At 38.0% G+C, this 24,166-nt stretch overlaps 1 protein-coding gene across 3 annotated transcripts in view; it reads right to left on the bottom strand.

The window, feature by feature from the left end:
- Positions 1-427: 427 nt before the first annotated feature.
- EGLN1 (egl-9 family hypoxia inducible factor 1) overlaps positions 428-24,166 on the bottom strand; it is a 58,503-nt gene continuing 34,764 nt past the window's right edge. The window contains exons 2-5 of one of the 3 annotated variants that reach the window (XM_054446091.2): positions 10,739-10,858; positions 7,284-7,420; positions 4,248-4,315; positions 428-3,153 (exon numbers count right to left, since the gene is read on the bottom strand). In XM_054446091.2, the coding sequence (XP_054302066.1) occupies positions 3,089-3,153; positions 4,248-4,315; positions 7,284-7,420; positions 10,739-10,858 (390 nt within the window). In that variant the 3' untranslated portion in view covers positions 428-3,088. Of the gene's footprint in view, positions 3,154-4,242; positions 4,316-7,283; positions 7,421-10,738; positions 10,859-24,166 lie in introns of those variants that run through there. The other 2 variants (XM_054446101.2, XM_063671188.1) reach the window with 2 other exon arrangements.

The following is a 24,166-nucleotide window of genomic DNA, read 5'->3' as shown; positions in this document are numbered from 1 at the left end:
ATATTTTAGTTATGACCACACAAATTAAACTTTCTTGCATATACACAATGGTACATCTATGACAATTAGAGATAAATGCCTAACCCCACTTCCTTTTGCAGCAGAGGGGTGATACAGATCTGTCAACAGCTATGAATGTTAAAATAATTTTAAAAATCCTACTAAAAGGGCAAGAATTCAAGTGCTGAGAATCCAAACAGACTTCATGGATCCCACAGACAGTCCAATGACCCCAGGGATGTTTCTACAATTGTTGAACTCCTATGTTTACTGTTCTCTTTCCTTCATTATCATTTACAAAAAGTTATACCAAATGTCCTAGACTAAGCCAGAAAAGCTTTATCTGATGAAAGGGATCATTCAGAAAGCCAATGTATGATAAAGGATTAAAAAACAAAAAAGACAGCTGGAAATAACCACCATAATGTTTTCAAGAACATTTATACATCTTTTTAATTAGATTAGCTTTACAAGCAACTTGAGAGCTCTTTCATAATGAAACACTGCTTTTCAAATTACATGACTTTATAGTCTATCTGTATATGAATCCTGAAAATCTTTGCCTACTATTGATAAAGGTCTGTGTTTTACAGCTGGTTAATGTGTTGAATAAAAACAGCATTATGAAGCTTTATCTTTAACCAGGATTAAACACATATAGGCCACAAACAGTTTTAAATTTTGTTTGAAATAGAGTCCTGCTTGGTGACAAGTTAACAGTCCCACTAACATGAAATGAATGGATGTTAAATAAATGGCCATCCTGATTTCTTGATCTTTTCACAATGATTTCTAAGAGAGTATATAAACTTTTCCAAAAAATATACAATTTAAGACCTGTCTGGCAAGCACAACCCACAGATAGTAGAATCTGATACTTTTACAACTGTAGAGGTACACATTTGAATGACAACAGGGGCTCCCAAATTAAACGGCTGTGGCTGTACATCTTGACAATCAAACAAACCTCCCATCAACATAAAACAATTTCTACTAACCCTAAAAAAGATAATGCTTTTGAGTTGTGGCCTAACGCCGTGCACTGTACTATAGACCAGATGGCAAAGACAACTTGCGCTCCTGGGTTGGGCTGGCAGAGGCACTTACTGTAGAGATGTGATGTTATCATCTGGAAGGAAGGGGAGGAAGTAGAACAAAACTGAATATGGGCGAGGAAAAAACAACAAGAAACTATCATTTTCTCCTGCAAATTCTCCTCAGTGAGATCACTATACTGAACATTCAATCCCATCCTAAGTCCACACTGTTCGCTTCACTACACATTTTTTTTTCATGTTTTACATGAATAGCAATGGCAATCTTTTAATAAAAATTACTGAGCTTCCCATAGAAAAGGTCTCTAATTGAATACAAACTATACAGATGCTAAAAATGTCTTAAGTTGAAATATACAGAAAATTTCTGTATACTCACATTTTGGCAAAGAAGATCAAGGACAGAGATAGAAAACCTAAGTGGGCAAGGTCTTACACCCATAATTCATGCAAAATATGGATACCACCCTTTAGGTTTTGCTAAAAAGCCTAGGAAAGTGAAGTCTAAGACATCCGTCCCAATTCATTCTTTAAATAACAAGTATGTGAGGCCTTGTGTGATTTTGTAATATTCCTTCCTTGTTTAAAAAGTAAATAAGAAAACCCAAGAAACAAAATAAAATTATCTGATTTTGCACCTGTTTTTTCTAAGCTAAACATCTTTCAGTACAGGTAAGAAGGCTGGCATCACATCTGGGAAATGCCTTAACAGATATCTGAGGAGTTACTGCACATTAAGTCAGTAACACCACACTTCAGTTTCAATGTGTACATAATCTCCCCTTGATGCTCTTCAACAGAGACAACGTTCTTGTCTGCAGATCAGACAGATCACAGTATTAGGAAAAAAACATAACAGCAAATTTGGAAGTACAATCAATTTAAGGAGAAGCAAAAGGAAAAGACTTAGAAATGGGACATTATTGTCTACATCTAGAGGATACATATACCTGAAAGCTTAAGAAAGCCCTTATCTTAGGAACTTGAAGCTGAGGATAATCTCAAGTTCACTTAGTGCCAGTCACTTTAGTTTTTTAAAAAATTTAACTTAAACCCCAGCCTAGGCAACATGGCAAAACCCCGTCTCTACTAAAAATACAAAAATTAGTCAGGCATGGTGGTGTGTGCCTGTAGTCCCAGCTAGTTGGGAGGCTGAGGTGGGAGGATCGCTTGAACCTGGGAGGCGGAGGTTGCAGTGAGCCGAGAATGCACCACTCCACTCCAGCCTGGGTAACAGAGCAAGACTGTCTCAAAAAAACAAAACAAAACAAAAAAATTTAAACTCTTCTTATTGTGTCTTTTTCCTTGTAAAACATTAACTAAAAGTTATTGGTAGTAAATGGTGACTGTTTTACAATTAGGTTTCGTTATTGACAATGTCAAAAAAAAGCAGCAATCTTTAAGAGTTCAAATTAGTGTAAGGTAGGAAGGACTACAAAACAATCTGATTTTTCAGTTGTAATTAAAGTGCTCCTTTTCTTATTTTAAGTAAAATAAAATTAATCATCAGTCACTGGCAACAATCATTATTAAGAGATCTTTTAGGGCAAAATTTAATAGTATGAAGAGGTTTACAAAAATAGATTGATGTTATTTTGAGGAATAATACTGTAATTTTTTCTCAATTCAGTTTAGATAAATTGTACCTAATATAGAAAAATTATCCCAAATTCAAACTTGATATAAAAAAGGGAGAGATGAAATGAACTCAGCTAGATAACAGATCTGGCAAAATGTAAGAATGAAAAAAATTCGACACAGGGCACTTATTTCATATCCAGATGTAAAAACCATTTTCAATTAGTAGCTTATCTTCCTCCTGTAAGCAATCACAGATTCGAAGTGGATCATGCAGTACAAAGTCACAGCAGTCAAAATCTTCTGTTTGATGCAACACAAAAAGTTGTTTCTGTTTCCTTATTAAAATGCGAACTGCTTGTCTATTTTTCTTTATCCCATTTATTCGTATTCACAAGTTAACAAATAGTTAACAATTATTGTAGGTGAAGTGGGGTATTGCTGGATCAAAGGCTCTAGAAGACATCTTTACTGACTGAATCTGAAGGTTTATTGAGTTCAACCCTCACACCTTTTTCACCTGCAAGGTAAAAAAAAAAAAAAAATTCATTAATTCACTAAGCACCAGAGAGCTTCTGCTACTGCTTTCCACTGAATTCCTAAGAGTATGGACGATATTTCAAGTTTGCAAACATCATCTGAGAACTATCACACTTGTACTTCCAAAAACTTCCCTCAGCATTCTATTGTGATGAGGTTTCAAATAGTAAACCCTCAAGGATAAAACCATCCTCTACACAGAGATAATGATTTTGTCTTTTTATTTTAAAAGCCATTTGAATTTCTTCAAGAGTGTTTGTTCAGTGTCTCTGAAAGCACACTGAGCTTCTGCCACAAATAATGGCTTTAAAAATACATAGAAAATGCATGAATATTCCATTTTTATGTAAGGTCGACGTGCGATTAGCAATGGCTCTGGAAAATACAGCTAATCAGTAATGTGAATACTCAGTGGATTTCTGGAGATAGAAAGCAGAGTTAAAGAAAAGAAGGTAAGTGGTCCATCAGATGGGAAACAGACCCCCTGCTCTTGGAGAGGCAGTCCGTAAGTGGAAGAGAAGGGGAACTGGCATAATTGAAGGATCTTCAGGTTCAGTACAAGAGTGCTGACCTATGTACACCATTAGCAGATATGGAATCTACATGTCTGTGTCATTTACTGATTTGGCATTTTAATTCATAATTCTTTGTATTAATTTTCTTCATGTCTACATTTAACATGGAAGACCTAGAGTACTGTTTAGAGCACATCCATTTGAAAAGGAAAGCGTATTAATTTAAGGAGTGAATGAGAGGAAACCATATGGCCGTTACCTAGAGTTAAGTGGCCTTTGACTGAAAAGGATAATCACAGAAAACTCAGTTTGTATTTGAATAATTTACTCAGACTTCTTTGCCTCAAATTTTCCGCATCCTTTGACAATTTTTTTGGTTAAAGGTAACAATGAAGATGACTTATGTCTTCTTAAAAAATAAGGCAAATAAGAAATCTGATAAAAAACAAAAAGTAAGTATTCATGGTGTTAACAAAGACTACGCTTGAGTTTCCTGAAAGCATCACCTGATTGCAGGGTATTTCTGTACCAATGTATCCTGGCCCCAAATGACGTTTACCTGTTAGATATTTTACTTTAGCTCGTGCTCTCTCATCTGCATCAAAATACCAAACAGTTATTGCGTACCTAAAAGAAAATTTAGAATAGGATAAGAATGATCACACTGCGGGGAAAAAGTGGTATTTTGCTGCAATGGTATATTAAAACTTGTAATGCCAAAATTATGCCTAAACTGGAATGATATCAAAAGGATAAATTTAACAGCTTATTAATACAGTAACCTCGGTGCTAAAGAATATAGCTGAGAACCAGGGGAGGCTAAAATTGATGTCTGAAGTTGATGAGTTTTTGTGACTTTCTTAACACTTATTTCAACTACTTATTTTTTTGCAAGGGAACTGCAGATCAGAAAGAGACAATAGGCCGGGCACGGTGGCTCACGCCTGTAATCCCAGCACTTCAGGAAGCCGAAGTGGGTGGATCATGAGGTCAGGACTTTGAGACCAACCTGGCCAATAGGGTGAAACCCCATCTCTACTAAAAAAAAAAAAAAAAAAGCCATACATGGTGGCACGTGCCTGTAGCCCCAGCTACTCAGGAGGCTGAGGCAGGAGAATCACTTGAACCCGGGAGGCGGAGGTTGCAGTGAGCTGAGATCATGCCACTGCACTCCAGCCTAGGTGACAGAGTAAGCCTCCCTCTAAAAAAAAAAAAAAAAAAAAAAAGACAATAAAAGGGTAAAAGAATGGCTGTTACAGAAAAAGCACATTATCAATAGCATAAGTACTAAAAGAACAGAAAAGAAACAGATAAAAGGACTCAGGGCATTGCAGGCTAACAGTTTCAACAGTCTCTGAGGACATCACTACATTATAGCAAAGAATAATGATGGATGTTTACAATTATAACCTTGACAGTTAAATTATGCTAAGAATTTTTAAGGATTTTAATCAAAGCAATTTTACTGTGTTTTGTGTTTAAACTTTGTCTAAACTTCATTTTTCTGAAAATCTGACTTACTTAGAATATTTCATTTCACCAATAAGTGAGGCATCTCTAGTTTATTAAATACTACAAAAAACAGTTATACTTTCTGATACAAATCATGGGGAAAATGTACAAATGCTATAGGAAGTGAAAGTATGCTACAGATCACCAGTTCCTGGGCAGAATATAGCAATTAGTTCAAATAAATTGTGGATTATGGCCAGTGGACACAGGGGAAAAAGCAATATTTATCAGATATAGAGCCAGTAAATATGACAGAATGAAAAATCACATAATATATTTTGAAGTAAAGAGTCTGGGAGTTTGGACAACTGGGAGCCTGAGGTGTACAGACCCCACCGCTGGTGAATCACAGAGCTGAGGTCTAAGGAGGCCTCCTGACTTCCAGACCAGACTCTGCTCTTTCCAGAGTTCCACTACCTTTCTTACCATGTGGCTTCTTCTACTTTTGGGTGGCCTTGGAAATAGGAAAGGGCTCAGATACATAATTTTATGTATCTTTTGCCCATGCCCTAAACTTTTAGTCACTTAGCAATCAGAATTCTAATACGTGGATCAACAACTTACCTTATGTCATTCTAACTTTCCAGCCTTATCACCCATTCTAGATAAGATCAGAATAGGATTCTACTTCAAGAATCCTTTTCCTCGCATGATTTTCTGTGCCTTAACTTGAACAACTACGCCTTTTCCCCTAGAACTTTACTAACACGACTGCACCCCTTGCCTCTCCTCAGCTAGGCCAGCTGAGCCTCTCCCTTCAAAGCACACTTGCCTGTCTCTCCAATGTAGCACCACGTTCGTTCCTCTCAACTCCTGTAGCACTTAGCCTCCATGCCATCTGGCATTTATTTACTATAAACTCCCAAATATCTGTTATTCATTCATCTAAAAGGACATAACCAAACCAATCTCAAGATTTCATAAAAAGGAAGATCTATGAGGCAGTTACTGAGTCAGAAAATCTTTGCAGAAGCAGCAGGGGGTAGAGACAGCACTGGGATGCCACTGGGAAGAGACATGGGATTGAAAAGGGCACATTATGTGATATGGCAGTCTTTCTTTGGTTTCCATTCAGGATTTCTTACAATCTCCAGCTACAACCTGCTTAGCTTGCTACTCACTACGTGAATTAGGATGCAGGCAACACACCTCAGAAGGCAGGAAGGAAAAAGGCACAGCTGATAATCAAGTCATTAGAGTCAACCATCATTACTAAAGCCAACTCTCCACCCAGTACATCTAAGCCTGCGCCTCTTCTCGCCACCCTAGCATCTCCTAGGCCAGATACAGCAAATGAATGCCAGGAGCTCACTATCAGAATGTTCCAAGACCTTTCCATAATAAAAAATAAGTATTTTTTTTAAATGTGCTATTTTTCTACAAATATTTACTTTCATGATAATGTCTACAATATCTTGTTTTGACAGCCAGGGCATTTTAATTGAGTCGGGATAAATGGTTTTAAAAAAAACATTTAAAATAAAGCACTAAACATAATAGGTTGCAAATACCTTGTAGAAAAAGTATAATGAACAGATGCTCATTATTTGTAAAGCTAATAGGATCATTTTTCTAACATTAACTCCCACACATGGTAACCTGGTTCCCTACTTTTCTTTCTTCTGTTTTTCTCTTCACTTCTACTCTCTGGTTACCTCTGATTTTTCTACTCTGTATCCATTTTCCTATGTTGTCCCTCACCACCTTTTAAAAAACCCTTTTCCTTCTTGATCTTTCTCTCTCCCAAGTAAAATACTCTTATAAAAATCAAAGCATGGATAGTAGTTAAGAGATGCACAAAGCAAGGAGAGAGTGCTAGAAAGATGGGAGGGCCTGTGCTTCCCTTTCTTCAGAGTGGCTGTGCAAAGAAAGACATATTTAGTACTAACTGTTAATGAGTGTTATACAATTATTTGAATTCAGATGACTGTGCAACATAAATCTTATACAATTATTCAAATTAAAATGACTGTGAAAAGTACCTGGCAGGAAATTACTCATTAGAAAGCTTTCATGTTTACTCTACAGATTCCCTCCTGTCCTACCATACTCTAAACCAATTTTTTCTGAAAAGGAATACTACCTTGTAGCATATGCTGGTTGTACTTCATGAGGGTTGCGACGGTCAGACCAGAAAAACAGCAGTCTATCAAATTTGGGTTCAATGTCAGCAAACTGGGCTTTGCCTTCTGGAAAAATTCGAAGTATACCTCCACTTACCTAGGAAAAGAGCCAAATATGTAAGTAGGAGTAACCAAAAATGCTACAAGATTAAATTTAGGGGGAAAAAAAGAGACAATTTCAATGTCTTAATTGGATTATTCACAAATACATCTCAATAAAGTATGAAGATGAGCTGCAATTTTAAAAGTATATGCACTGATGCAAGGACAAATTTAGTTCTTATTTTAGGGATATTTATTTATCTATTGAGATGGAGTCTCGCTGTCACCCAGGCTGGAGTGCAGTGGCACAATCTCAGCTCACTGCAACCTCCGCCTCCTAGATTCAAGCAACTCTCCTGCCTCAGCATCCCGAGTAGCTGGGATTACAGGCATGCGCCACCATGTCCGGCTAATTTTTGCATTTTTAGTAGAGATGGGTTTTCACCATGTTGGCCAGGTTGGACTCGAACTCCTGACCTCAGGTGATCTGCCCACCTCGGCCTCCCAAAGTGCTGGGATTACAGGTGTGAGCCACCGTGCCCAGCCATTTTAGGGATTTTTATAAATATCTGATGAAACACAAGAATGTTATCTGAATTTAAAATTGTTAAAATGATGCTTGAAAGTTTTTAAAACTACTAAACATTTATTTTTGTATGCTAATGATTTGCTTAACCCACCCTTCAAATAGATAGATTTCAAGAAATTTTGACAAAATTATTATTAGAAATAAATTATGTCAAATAGTTTACCATAAAGTTCAATAAACAATAGGATAGTCACAAATACCTCTTACTTAAATAATTCAGTATATCGTAGAAAGTGTCATCATTTATTATGACCATCATTATTGTCGTCATCACCATCACCATCACCATCAGCATACAGTTCATTAGAACCTGTGGCTCTCCCTTTCCAGACTGGGCTTGATGCACAGATGACTACCTGCTTGTGAAACTTGATTCTATCCATAAAGGATTATTATTTACCTAAACACCAACTAGGCATCAAATCGCACTGGGAACTGTGGTAGGCTCTGGGTGCAGAGTAGGGAATAATGCAGACAGACTTTGTCCTTGCGGGGTTTACGATGTGGGGACAGGCAAAACCCAACCAACCAAGTAGCTCCTTACTCTTGAATAACTACACTCCTAAGCAGGTAGACTCTTAAAATTTAAAGAAATTCTAATACCTGGTCAGGACAGCATGGAGTTTGAGCCTAAACCTAGAATCTATAGTTAAAGAAAAGGTTTATCAGGCTCACCGTCAGGTAAGTTAAATTCTAGCTACTTTGATACCCTTGCCAACCTTCCTCAGGTTCCAGTGTTGTTCAGAGTGTTTCCCCAGGCTACTATGCAAACATCTAAAGAACCTCCAAACTGAGAATATGTCTTCTTTCCTTTTTTCCTGCTCCCTTCCCTTTGACTCAAGTCACTGGGAGTACCACAGGTGACCTGCTGAAAATGTTTTAAGTGAAATGGCTACTTGACACTTCCACTCTTCCTCCTCTGAATTAGGTGGCCTTCCTGTGTGCTCCATAGCAATCTGTCTTGACACTTTGCATAACTATCTGTAACTGTCAATCTTTCTGATCTGTATCCTCCAATAGATCCTAAGCCCTGCCAGGGCCAATTCCATTTCTGCTATATCCCTAGCATCCAGAACATCTGACACACTACATATTCAGTGCAATCTTGCATGGAAAATTTCTATTCTACACATAAAAACACTAGGGACGTTTCTCTGCCTATGTCCTAATTTAAAACCTACACATTAATGACCCTGACTAAGTCTTATAGAAATTATAAGATCAGCCTAGAAAAAGCCTAACAAAATCTAGAAGTCAGAAGCTGATGAAACACAGTTCTAGCTTTCTAGCTATTCGCAAAATCTGAAAAAAAGTCAATTTTTAAATTTTAACTAAAGTTACACCAATCTGTTTTGTGCCTTGGGCTCAAATTCAATTACAAAATTTATTTCTCTACTTCAAACTTTGAAAGCTGTAACAGAAAAACCATGCTTGTTGACATAATGCCTCAATATATACTCAGCAGAAAGGTTAGCTCCATTGTGAACCTGGACTAGGGCAGAGAAAACTCTTTAAATCAGTGTGTTTTAGAAAGATTACTGGAGCACTGTGAGCATATTCTAAACTTAAAACACTTTTTAGGGTAGGATTAGGTTTTTGCACATTTAAGACTCAGGCAGTTTCCATTTGTGTCTTTTGGGGGATGCAGAGAAAGAGGTTTTTTAAAGGTTATTTGACTTAAAAACAACAAAAAAAGGCACCCTGGCTACACAGGTATGTTCACTTTGTGAAAATCCACTGAACTATACAAGCCATTTTTCTATTTGAATGTTATACTTAAGATTTTAAAAAAAAATCAACCAAAAAATTAGTCTGTACAGTCTCTAGTGTAGTAATATATGACATATTTTTTTAAAATCATTTAAATTTAATGAGACTCAGGCAAATATTAAGGAAATATATATTTAAAACAAGAAAGATTAAATATATTGTACATTCTAGTTGGTTTTACAGGGCTTGTCAGTACTGGTAAACTTCCAGTTTTTTAATAATCAGGGAAAGACTGAATCCTGCCTCCAATATTCAATTAAACAACTCAATGCCATATAATATTTTTACAAAAATGCAAAGAATAACATAGCAAATAATCCTTAACAATTATCTATAGATAATCTCCCCCAAAAGCCATTATAAAACAACTGTTCTCAGAAATGTTTTTCCTAAAAACTATTAAAAGGAAAATATTTTAATAAAGGTCACATTTCTAAAAAGTTAGATTTTAGATAAATGCTCTAACATCTGAAAATAAATGAATCCCCTTTTTAAGATATATCAGTACTTTTTTATATGGTTTTATTGAGGTATAACTGATATACAAAAATGCATATCTTTAACATTTACAATTTGATGAGTTTGGATATATACGCACACCCTCATGACACACCACAACCAAGGTAATAAACATATCCATCACCTCTCAAAGTTCCGTTTCCCTTCCCTTGACCTCGTGTGTGTGTGTGTGTGTGTGTGTGTGTGTGTGTGTGTGTGTTTAGAACATTGAACATGGAGTCTACCCTCTTAAATTTTTAGGTGCACAACACTACACTGTTAAATTTTTAAGTGCACAACACTACACTGCTAACTACAGGTATTATGTTGTATAACATAGAGTAGTATTTGTTTCATTTTACAAAAATCCACTCCTAATACCTAAGACTGAAACAAATTTAAGAGGAAAATTTTTAACTGTGACTGTGACAATCTCATCTATCAGAAGTATGAAACTTAATGCTTTTGAGAAAGACATCTGTAAGAAAAAAATAAATGCTCAATTAAGTTGCATACCTTGGCATCCCAGTCTTTATTAAGATAATATATACATGTCACACATCTTCCATCTCCATTTGGATTATCAACATGACGTACATAACCCGTTCCATTGCCCGGATAACAAGCAACCATGGCCTGTAATAATGATAATAATGATTATTAAAGTCCATGTATAAATAAAAAGAACAGCTAATAAATCAGATCTTTGATTTTTGGCTACTGATTTACACTTAGATTCTTCTAATAAAAATAATATTTTGTAGATAAGATAAGGCTATTCTACATTAATATTTATAGGGAACACAAGAGAGGTTGATGAACAATTCAAGGACTGGTGAATTCTGCTTCACAGTGATAACTCCAAGGATCAGAAAAATTTCATGGTCCTACTTTGACAATCTTTATAAATACAGATAATCAAGATCAAGTAAGTTTTTGTCCTGCTCCATGGGAGATTTCTCTCTTCCTTGAGCTCACCTCAGAACACCTACTTTACCATCTGATAGGTGAACCAACCCAGTCAAACACCCCATCTGACACTGTCTCTGAATGGTACCAATTTTTTTTTTTTTTTTGAGACAGGGTCTGGCTCTGTTGCTCAGGTTGGAGCGCAGTGGTGCAATCATGGCTCACTGCGGCCTCAACCTCCTGGGTTCAGGTGATTCTCCCACCTCAGCCTCCTAAGTAGCTAGGACTATAAGTGCGTGTCACCAGGCTAGTTAATTTTTGTATTTTTTGTAGAGATGGTGTCTTACTATGTTGTAATAGGGATAATTTAGGAGGTCAACTCAACTCCAAACATTAACTCATTTAATTAACGTCAGTGATTTTTTTTTTAAAAAGGACTAAACAAATTAGCTTATGTTTACCCTCTTTGAATCAGAAAGAAAATTATTTGCTCAGATTATAACAAGATATGGTTCAGAAGATTGCTGGATGTTAAGCTTAAAGGTAGAAAAGTGGCCCAAAATAAAAAGCACAAAATAACTTTCATATTCTAGGTGTACATGATAATCAACTGAAATTGGTAAGGGCATTTTTTAAAAAAACTCTCAGGAATTATGAACAGACAAAGATGTTCAAGGTTATGAGCTATTCTTGTTTTTGTTTTTTTTTAACGGAGTCTTGCTCTGTCGCCCAGGCTGGAGTGCAGTGGCACGATCTCAGCTCACTGCCTCTGCCTCCCAGGTTCAAGCAATTCTCCTGCCTCGGCCTCCAGAGTAGCTGGGATTATAGATGCATGCTGCCATGCCTGGCTAATTTTTGTATTTTTAGTGGATACGGGGTTTTACCATGTTGGCCAGGCTGGTCTTGAACTCCTGACCTCAAGTGATCCTCCCGCCTCAGCCTCCCAAAGTGCTGGAATTACAGGCATGAGCCACCACGCCACCCAGTTTGTTATGAGCTATTCTTGAAGTCCTTTATTTATTCATATATTAAAGTCAATGAATTAGTATAAAGTTATCAAACAGTAACCGAACTGTTCTACTATCATATTGAAGAAAAATGCTAATTTTTAAAATTCACTTCCCATCCCTAAGAAACTAAGAGGCATCTTAAACCTAAATCCTTATTCAAAAATCCTGTTTTCCTAGACACTCTGAATTCACTGCTCTTTATGAGACGCAGAATTTTTGGAGAACATTATATATATGTCTCTGTTTTTCCTGACTCCAGACAGACTTAACAAGTTCCTTCTTTCAGCACTGCAGGTGGTAACAACCAGGAGTGTGGCATGGGCTTAGTGGGTTTAAGTGCTCAATAAATGATGAGCCCAAATGATTTTCTTGTCACTAGCTACCAAGGGAAGAAGTTTACCTTGAATAGTAACTAAGTGTGTACTAATTTAACAACGCAATTACTCCATTTGTGGTTAACTGAGGTAATTATGATGAATTACACAATATATTGTTATTCATGGGAAAGGGGGAAACCTGAACTCTACATCTCAAAAAAGTTAATTTGGGCCTTTCCAACTATCTGGTAACTTCAGCATCTCTTGTGCAAAGAAGGAAGGGGAAAATATTTGTCAGTCACTCACCCCATCGCATCCCATATATCCATTTAACAAATACCTCTTGAGCATCTACTATGTATGTGAAAGGCACTGGGGCTAAAATGATGAATCAAAGAGAATAGGTCCCTTGCACTCATTTACAGTAGTCCCTCCTTATAAGAAGTTTTGCTTTCTGTGATTTCAGTTACCTTTGGTCAACTTAGTCCAAAAAATTAAATAGAAAATTCCAGGAATAAACAGTTTATAAACTGCACACCATTCTGAGTAGTGCACTGAAATACCTTGCAGTCCTGCCCCGTTTTGCCTGGGATGAATTATCCCTTTGTCCAGCATATCCACACTGTATATGCTATCCACCCATTAGTCATTTAGTAGCCTTCTAGGTTATCAGAGCAATCGTCGTGGTACTTGTGTTCAAGGAAACCTTATTTTATTTAATAACAGCCCCAAAGTGCAAGAGTAGCGATGCTGGCATACTGTTATAATTGTTCTATTTTACTGTTGTTGTTAATCTCTTACTTTATAAATTAAGCTTTATTATAGGTATGTATGTACAGGAAAAAATACAGTATATTAGGATTTGGTACTATCCACAGTTTCAGGCATCCACTTTGGTCTCGGAAGGTATTGCCCTCAGATAAGAGGGGACTACTATACTATGAAATCTGATCTAACAGCATAATTAGCCAACAAACAGATATATAATGTAATGTTAGGTAGTGAAAAGTTGTATTTTCTTAAGATATGAAAAAAATTAGGTATATAGAGAAAGATGACATGATATTCTTGAACAGTGGTTGACATTTGGGTTTAGACTTAAATGAAGGGAGCGGCAAGTTGGGCAAATCTCTGAAGGGAGAGCAACGTGGCAGAGGGAAAATGAGTGCTCAAAGGCTGAACAAGGCAGGAAAGAGCAGCAGGCCAGTGTGGCTGGAACACAGCGAACATGGGCCAATGTGATCAGAGAGGAACCAGGTAACCTAGAGCTGCAGGGCCTGGTAAGCCACAGGAAGGCCTTTGGATATTGTGCTAAGAAGTGACAGGAAGACAACAGAGAATGTATCTGACTAATGTTTTAAGAATATCAGTTTCAAGTCTGTATGAATAAAAACAACCACAACAACCTCAATATCGCTTACCACCTAACATTTATTGGACATTTACTGTTTGTCATGTCCTATCTAAGTAATTTGTGCGTAACAAGTTGTCTGACACAACCATGTGAGGTAAACAGTATCACTGTTCTCATCCTTATTCCTCTAAACTGAGGTTTAGAAAGGCTAATTAGTATTTGCAAAGTCACCTGACAGGGAATCTGGTTCCAGAACCCATGGAATTAACCACTGTACTAGACTGCAGGAAGGAAAGAGTGAAAAGAGAAGACTAAGTTAGCTATTAAAGTTTCCGGGCAAGAAACGAAAAAGGCTGAGCCCAGAGTAGCAAAGTGGGGTGTATTGTGAAGGCAGAAAACCAACATGATTTGCTAATGGGTGGAGTCAAGAAGAGTCAAGAATGACTATGGAGTTTTCAGCCTAGGTAAGTAAATGAATGGTGTCACTGTACATGAAAATGGAAACACTAGGTGAAAGAGCGTTTTAATTACAAGCATCAGGTAGGAGAGGAGTTTATCAATAACTGTCAAAATAAGCCAGACATCCCAGAATAGAACAAAACTTGAGGGCACCAGGATTATCCCCCAACAGGCGATCTGTTTGTATTAGTCACTTCTAAACTCTTTCCTTAGAAGCCTGGAGCCCTAGGGAGGTATCTAGGGGTAGGGGACTAATGGGGAATGAAGTGATATGAGAAGAGGCCAAACAAGCAGGTTTTAACCCCAACCTTAAACTAGAGGCAGTGCTTAGCTGTTTCCTATACAGTATTTGAATTCCAAGTGAGGATTCTTCGAAAAAAAAAAAAAAGGCAAAGTAAAGAAAAGTTTTAAATCTCACGTTTTGAAGAAAAGTTTTAATAAATTTAATGTAATTGTGTTAAGTTCTACAATCCCCAGTATAGCTCAATTATCACCATCTAAATGTATTATTTAAAAGTGGCCATTACCACTTTAGTCTTATCTGGCATTCCCTAGGTCCCTTGTGCTCTGCTCTGGTGACAGGAATACTGAAAAATGAGGAGAAAGGAAGAAGGAAGAGGGGATGAGTGCTTCACAGGGCCTGCATGGATCTGCCAACTCAATTAACTTGCCAATACCAGCCCCAGGAAAGGCAGCAGTTCATGATTATAATTGTAAAAAGGATAACACGAAAAACACCAACATAACCCTATAAACCAGAGAGCCTGAAAAAGAAACAATGCAATCCACCACTATATAATTCCGAGGTAAATTCCTAATTTGCCACCTTATAGAGACACCAACTTTAAATGTTTCAATTTCCCATCAAGAAAAACCTATTTATACATAAACAAAACAAAACAATACTATTTTTTTTCTTTTCTGGTATGAAAATATATATGATTAAGGATTTTTTTATGTTTTCAGAGACAAGGTCTCACGATGTTGCCCACGCTGGTCTTCCCCTCCTGGGCTCAAGCAATCTGTCTGCCTCGGCCTCCCAAAGTGCTAGGACTACACAGGCGTGAAACACCGTGCCTGGCTGATTGAGAATGTTCTTAAGATAGGAAACAGCATAAATTTGTTTTTCACTCTGAGAATAAAAGGAAGGAAGAGGTCCGCAATGCCTCTGAGGAATCTAGAGACATTTATTTGTAGCATTAGAAGGCTTCAATATGAAGTTGAACCAGGAAACTTATTTTTCTTTTTTGAGCTGAATTATTTTAAAACAGGGATACAAAGCTTAGAGAACTAAACTTTGATGGGTTATAGAACTACTATTTTTACCCTGAATTAAGGGAAAAGGCTTACTATCTGAAAATTTATCCTATTAAACTATACTATCAAAGCACTATGCTTTGACATAGCACTATGCCTTTTGTAGAGGCTGACAGCTAACATTTGCTAATCACTTATAGGCCAGGCATGGATTACCTCGGTCATTCTTTACAGCAAACCTTAGGTAGGCACAATTTGTCCCCCCATTTTAGAGACCAGAAAACTAAACCAGAGTGAAAAGAAAAAAATTGCCAAAGGTCAGAGACTCTAAATGGCAGAGGCAGGATATGAACTGAGGCAGAGAAAAACAACTTCCTTCTGTATTCTTCTTCAATTCCTTGCTCCAGTAAGGCATGTATATAGTCTGCCCAAGAGTTCAGATGAAATTGGTAATCCAGACTCCTAAGTGGCCCACCACCTGCTGCAGTGGCACAAGCTCGTGCCTAATGCCCAATTCTCCCATGTCAATATGTACAGTAAGTCCTCACTAACAGCCTTGATAGGTTCTTGGAAACTTTATGTGAAACAATGTATAATGAAACCTACTTAAGTTTCTATAGCATATTTGTGGTCACAAAACATTGCCGAACTTCTAAATAAAGACCAAAACCCTGAAATGTGAGCTATAGACACATTTAAGAAAGATTAATAAAAACAAGGTAATTATTTATGCCATTAGTCCAGTTTTAGGGTTGCAGGTGGCTGGGGCCTATCCTGGGAGCTCAAAGCACGAGATGGGAGCCAGCCTTGGGCAGGACGCCATTCTACTGCAAGGTGCACTCACACACACCATATTCACTCACACTAAGATAACAGATACGCCAGTCCACATCCCAAAGATGCACACATTGGGATGTGGGAGGAAACTGGAGTACCTGAAGAAAACTCTCGCAGACATGGGGAGAACTTGCATGCTCTACACAGACATTGGCCTCGGCCAGGAATTGATTCTTTATCCCTCATCAACATTATAACAAAACAACACTGAATAAAATAATGTTATTCAAGAACCTGCTGTACTGCACATGGTATTTTTCAGTTCTACAGTTAAACCTTTTTTAAGTCTCTTCCCTGCCCACTTCCAAAGCACACATACACATCACTATCACTACCTTGGGGGTCTACAAAAATCTAGTTCAAATACAGAAGAAAACAGGTCATGCTGGAAGGCCATCCAGGTGGGGATGTTCAAATGGCAGTTGGAAACTTGAGTGTGGAACTCCAAAAAAAAGTCATGACTGGAAATGAAAATTTAGGAGCCATCTTCGCATGGGATAGTTGAAGCCGTGTGCCTGCCACAGATTGCCAAGGGAGTATAGAGAGAAGAGAACAGAGAACAGATTGTTATGAAATAAAGTCATTTAGAATAAGAACTCCTTAAGCCTTGCTGCTTTCTTGATCACAGTAAACAACTCAGTGGTCAAAAGCTGACTTATTCTAAATGATTTCTGACTAATTTTTTGACTAATTCCTTTCTAAGTGTAAATGATAAGTATAAAAAAGACGTATAAGGGCATATAGATTGCTTCCTTAAAAATTAGAAAAATGCTATTATAATAATATTGTGATCAACAATAGTTTTGGAGCTTAATCTTTGTAAATCCTTGATATTTTCCTAAAATTAAATTACTATAAGTGAAATTATTAGGTCTTAAAGCTTTCTGATTGCTGAAATGTTCTCCAGAATTATTGCATGAGCTTATATTCCTACTGGCTTTGCATGAGTGCACACATCTTTTTAACCATTTGCCAGCCCGGCATAGTAAGTTTTAATCTTTGAAAATAGCTCAATTTGATAGGTAACATTTATCTTACTAATGTTTTAATTCCATCTTATATTTTTAAGTCAGCATTTTTCATATTTTTATTGGCCATTTAATTCTTCAACTGCTTGCTCATATCCTTTATCCACTTTTCTACTGGACTAATCTTTTCCCTACTGAGTTATTATTATTATTTTAGAGACAGGGTCTCACTCTGTCACCCAGGCTGGAGTGCAGTGGCGTGATCGTGGTTCACTGCAACTTTGAACACCTGAGTGAGGTCAAGCAATCCTCCCAAGTAGCTGGGACTACAGGTACACGCTACCACACCTGGCTAATTTTTTAATGTTTTCTAGAGATGGGCTCTCACTATGTTGTTCAGGCTGGTCTTGAACTTCTGGTCTCAAGACCAGAATCCTCCCACTCTGGCCTCACAAAGTACTGGGATTACAGGTGTGAGCCACCACACCTGGCCCCCTACTGATTTTTAAGAGCTCTTTGGTTGTTAATCGCTGTCATATGACACAACAATAACTTCAACCTTTTTACTCAGCTTGTGTAGAAGAGTATGTTCACACAAAGTTTTTATTATCGGTACAGGAAGGCAGAATATAATTATATTAATTATCAATGTAAAGTTTTTAAAAATCCAAGATTCTTCCCATGTTCATAGAAATATGAAAAATACAGAAAAACAATGAAAGATTATTGAAGAAGAAACAGCATTGATCCAAATCACTTTCCAAATGGCCCAAGAATTATGAATTGTTTAATAATCTAACACCAAACTACTTTCCTTACTGGGCTCTAATTCTAGCCCATGACAAAAAAAACTTAAATATACACTTAAAAATCAACTAGTATGATGCTCCCGACAGTATAATCTAGAGATATGTCATGATGCCTTAGTACTCTCTGAGCTTTCATTTCCCTTTTAGTGAAGAATTGATAAAGTTATACTTTACAAATAAGAAATTCATCTGGTGAAACACATTATATTTTGAGCTGTCTAGCTCTGCTGTCAGAACAGAGATCTACAATTTGTTAACCTCAGCTATAATCTCACCAGCACCGCACAACTCTTTCTTAGATTCCCAAGCAGGGCTCTGTACTTATATCACACACACCACTCCCACTGCAAACTTCATGAGGAAGACAGAGCAACCTCTCTCCACAAGGAGACTGGGGATCCTGAGCAGGTCTCAGCTTGATCCCCACCCAGGGAATTATACGACCTCATTCTAGCCCATGGAAGGAAGCATCATCGTTAAGACAGATATTCTGACAGCCATGGCAAACTTGTTATATTATTAATATAATTCCTTGGGAGAGTCTGCAATTCGGCATTAAAAACAAAAATACAAACAGAACAAAACACTTATCTGCTTGACATTACAAACATACATTCTGGCACTTCTTGAGGCTCACTGAGCAGGTACTGCACTAGGCATGAGGATACAGAGATTAAAAGTTAAACATCTGTTTCAATTCCAGGGTCTAGAAGAGTTACAATTTAAATTCCTTAAGTTATTTTGGCAAAAACAGTGTAATTATTATTTGTTTTAATGGACTAGAGGACATGAGTGAGAGGTTCCTGACATTCATCCTGGAGCACTTAGTTAACATGCAAGCCCAAGACTGGATATAAATAATCATCAGTAAATGAGGAAAGCTTGTAATCAAAAACCTTACTCCAGTGAGACAACTCAAGAAGCCTTACCTCACCTCAAAGCCAGAGAATTTAGTAATTAACATAGTGGATATTAGAAATTACGACAGTATTAGAAAAGAATGGTGCTCAAGAAAGTGTTATGGCTACACATACTGTATAGGGACCACTGCTCTTACATGAACATATACATGAATCTAGTTAATCTAATGGCCTACTCTCAGGGACTGTAGCCTGAGCCTTATGACTCCTGCTGGTTCTGTTAGTTCCCCATAAAGGAATTCTGTTATTTGATTCCTATTAGGTTCAGCTGAATCCTAAAAGCACACTAGCATTTTTGCCTTAAATAAACCTTTCATAAAAGGTGCTTGGCAGGCCGGGCACGGTGGCTCATGCCTGTAATCCCAGCACCTTGGGAGGCCGAGGCAGGTGGATCATCTGAGGTCAGAAGTTTGAGACCAGCCTGGCCAACATGGTGAAACCCCATCTTTACTAAAAATACAAAAATCACCCAGGAGTGGTGGCACACACCTGTAATCCCAGCTACTCAGGAGGCTGAGGCAGGAGAATCACTTGAACCTGGGAGGCGGAGGGTGCAGTGACCCGACATTGCACCACTGCATTTCAGCCTCACTGCATTTCAGCCTGGGCAACAGAGCGAGACTCTGTCTCAAAAAAAAAAAAAAAAAAGGTGCTTGTCAGATGTTCTAAAAGGATAGAGAGTAGGAATTTTATCCACCTAATAAAACAGTACTTTCGTGCTTGCTTGCTAATAAATTTTTTTATGTGTGGCAGAACTCAGTGTGAGTTTTGCTTTCACAGTAACATGCCATTTAGAAGCTCGGTTCTGGGGGAAGATATTTGTAACACTCATTTAACTGTAGCCTCCAAATGACAGCAGTACCTCTCAATAAAAACCTAATACCCGTAAACAACTACTGGCTCAGGTCAGGTCAAACAGGCAAACAGTTATGCAAAGGCACACAGTACAGTGTAATAAACACCAGAACAGAGTCTTACTTACACAAGGTACCCAGACAGCAAAGACATAATTAACTTTGTCATGGGAATGGGGATCAGAAAAGACTTTACAGAAAAAGTGACAAATGTGCAGAATTTTGAAAGATAAAAACAGAAGTTTTCCAGAGTAGAAGATTCTGTTCTGTACAGGGAAAAGAATATTTGTGAAAACAGAATCAATATGGCGCCCTGAGAGAAATGCAAGAAGAAAAACTGTTGGAAGATGAAGTGCAGTGTGGAGCAATAGGGATGGGGCAGGACAGACAGGCAGCAGCAGCTCAAAAAGGCTCTCACTGACTCACTGAGGAACTTTACCTTATAGGCCAGTGTTGGCCAACTGTGTTCAGTAAGAATCACTTGGGTTACTTCCTAAACTATAATGATTCTTATCCCCTCTGCTTGAAATTATGACTTATCAGGTATGGCATGAGGCCTGAGATCCTGTACTTTTTTTTCTTGACAATTATTCCTTCATAAGAGATCCTGTACTTTAAACAAGCACTTCACTGTAATTGGGAAAAAGCCAAAAATAAAGCGTTTTGAATAATAAAATCATTTTTCCATTTTACAAATATCACTCAATCTACTTGTAGAGGATGGCCCAGACAACATGGAATAAAAGGTTATGGACACACTGTTGATAGATGACAGCCAGAATAAAAGGGAGTGAGAATGGAGAGGACATGGCAGCTTAGCGCAACAGTAAGAGTGTGAAACAGAAAGGATGTGGTGCTGGCAAGAGAGAAATAACTTATTTAAAAAAAATTAAACCCTAAAAATATACACCATGTGTTCATTCAACAAATATTTTCTGAGCACCTACTATACGTCAGGCACTGTTCCAGATCTTGGGGATACAATACTTAATAGAAAAGACACAAAGTTACTGCCTTCAGGGAACATTTATTCTAGCAGGAAAAGAAAGAGAAAAAATTAAGTCAATATATAGCATAATATAACAAACATATGGCAGAAGGTAAGCATTACAAAGAAAAAAAACACGGAATAGGGAATACAATCCTAGAATGTAATTATTTATAGGGTGGTTGGTCAGGTAGGCCTGACTGAGAAGTTGACACTTAAGAAGAAATGAATGTTCCAGGGAGAAGGAATAACCAGCGCAAAGAATCAGGTGGCAATGGGCCTGGCATATCTGAGGAAAAGGAGGGTCAGTGTGACTGAAGAGGAGGGAGCAAAGCAGACAACAGCATAAGAAGAAGTCAGACAGGTAAGGCGTTGGGGACACAAATCATGGAGGGCTTTAGAGAACACTATAAAGATTAAGTCACCGGAAGGCACTGGGTAGTCTGGTTGCCATGTAGAGCAGGGGCTGGCAAACCACGGTCCACTGCCTGTTTTTATAAGTAAAGTTGTACTGGAATGCAGCCACACGCATTCAATTACATATTCTCTATGGCTGCATTTGTGCCCCAACTCCGGTCTAGCAGCTATGACAGACACCGTGCAGTCCACAAAACCTAAATTTTTTACCATCTGGCCCTTGACATAAGAAGTCTGCCAAGTCCTGATGTGCAAAACAGACTGAAGGCTGGCAAGAGTGGAGGCAGAAGAGTAGTTAGAAGGCTACCGCATAAATCAGGTGTGGTACAATGATCACTTGGACCACAGTGCTAGCAATGGAGGTGGTAAGAAGTGGTGGGATACTCATACTATCTTAAAGGCAGAATAAAGCAAGATGTCCAGAAAGATTGGTATGAGATATAAAAGAAGATGACTCTAAGGTTTTGGTTTAAGCAACAGGGAAAATGTAATTACCATAAACAGATGAAGACAGCATATGGTGCAGCCTGAGTCTGGACAATGGGAGAGATCAGGAGTTCAGTTTTGAACATGTTCAGTTAGGGTATGTGTAAGGCATAGTGCTAGGAAGTGTGAGTAGAACAGAGAGGAAAACTGATCATTCCAACACAGATGACAATTAAAATGACCAGTCCATGCGCTGACTATGTCACTGGGGAGAAGGTTGGGATCAGGAAGAACTATCTGAAAAATGAGTTTTGAAAGAGTATGAATTAGCCAGGTAAGGAAGGAGAGGGGGAATATTCCAGGAAGAGAAAAGGTCATGGTGTGTGTGTAGACACATGCTGTGTAAACTGCAAACAAGGGTGAACCTGACGTGTGAGGCAAGGAATGTGACAGGTAAGGCTGGACATAGCTCTGGCCCCTTCCCAAAAGCTTAGTAAGCCCCAATAATGAACTTGGATTTTAGTGGGTAACAGGGAGCCACTGAAGAGTTTTAAACAAAGAAGTGACACATTCAGATCTAGAGGTTTTCATTCACTTCGGTAGGTGATTGAGTGGCACCATTTTTGTAGTACAGCTATAAAGCAATAAGTTGCTAAGACTGGCCAGAAAACATGTAAATCAGGCTCCTGAGAATTCAGTAACTGCAATAAAAAAGGAGCTGATTTTTTTCTTTTTCTATTTTTGTTTCCCTGAGACACAGTCTTGCTCTGTTGCTGGAGTGCAGTGGTGTGATCACGGCTCAATGCAGCCTCAGCCTCCTGGGCTCCTGCCTCAGCCTCCTGAGTAGACTAGCTAATTTTTAATTTTTTTATAGAGACAGGGTCTTACTATGTTGCCCAGCTGGTCTCGGACTTCTGGACTTAAGTGATCTGCCTGCCTTGGCCTCCCAAAGTGCTGGAATTACAGGCATGAACCACCATGCCCGGCTGGTTTTTTTTCAATAATAGTGTAACTCCCTTTGTAGGCAGATGACCAAACACTTCTGAAAAGTTTTTTTGTGGCATGATGGACAAAGATTCAAGTCACAACTTTCATAAGAGTACAAGTTCTATTTGTACAGAACTCTAGTTCACAGCATTTACAAATAATTATCTCATTTCAATTCTGCAACAACTCCATGAGGTATTCAGAGAAATTACTATCTCCATTTTACAAATAATTCTATCTAGTCTTGTTTTAAGAGCTGAAGTGTTTAATCTTTACATCCATACCACTGCAGGAGAGTGTGGTTAATGTAAGGACAAGATCCAGTCTTAGAAAATAATGATGAGTCTGTTTCATGTAACATTAACCTCATTCTACTTTTATCACTTTGAATTAGTTTAATGTTATTTGTTTTTTCACATCATTCTTAGAAAAGTTACTTATTTATATATTGCCACACCTAAACACACTCATATTTTTTTCTGGGTTTCCCCAACCAGACTGTAGACTCCAACAGAGCATGAACTAGCTCTTATTTATTCTTGTACTCCTAGTGCCAAACACAGGCACTCAAATATCTACTGAATAAATCAATTAATGATTTACCTTGAGAGAACAGAGATGATAGATTAGACAGATAAAGAAGAGTAACATAAACCTCATTAATACAATTTTAAAACAAGGTGGGTTTTACCATCCATTGCTAAAGATTGATAGAAGTACTGCTAGCTTGTAAAAATATATATACATATATTTTAGACACAAGGTCTCATTCTGTCACTTAGGCTAGGGTGCAGTGGCTTGGATCATAGCTCACTACAACCTCAAACTCCTGAGTGGGAGTGATCCTCCTGCCTCAGCCTCCTGAACAGCTCTACAGGTGTGCACCACCACACCCAGCTAATTTTTAAAAATGTTTTGTACAGATGAGGTCTCACTATGTTGCCCAGGGTGGTCTCAAACTCCTGGCCTCATGCAATCCTCCTGCCTCAGCCTCCCAAAGCACTGAGACTACAGGTGTGAGCCCCTGTGGCTAGTCAAAAAAAAAAAAAATTGAAGTTTGACAACTTGCCATTTGCATGAGATGTCAAAATAACCCAGGCATGCTATATATGTATACACACACACACATACACACCCCTAATTAAATAAAGACAGAATACTAAATTATGCCTACAGATGGTTTTCATTCAGTACCATGTGATTTTATTTTGGCCCTAGATGCAACCTATTTTTTTAATTTTTTTTGCGACAGAGTCTCGCTCTGTCGCCCAGGCTGGAGTGCAGTGGCACGATCTCAGCTCACTGCAAGCTCCACCTCCCGGGTTCATGCCATTCTCCTGCCTCAGCCTCCTGAGTAGCTGGGACTACAGGCACCCGCCACCACGCCCAGCTAATTTTTTGTATTTTTAGTAGAGATGTGGTTTCACCGTGT

The sequence above is a fragment of the Pongo pygmaeus genome, chromosome 1, assembly GCF_028885625.2.
Source record: "Pongo pygmaeus isolate AG05252 chromosome 1, NHGRI_mPonPyg2-v2.0_pri, whole genome shotgun sequence".
In the NCBI taxonomy this organism is placed as follows: domain Eukaryota; kingdom Metazoa; phylum Chordata; class Mammalia; order Primates; family Hominidae; genus Pongo; species Pongo pygmaeus.
The sequence above is the reverse complement of the archived record's forward strand: the minus strand, read 5'-3'. Positions and strand labels throughout refer to the sequence as shown.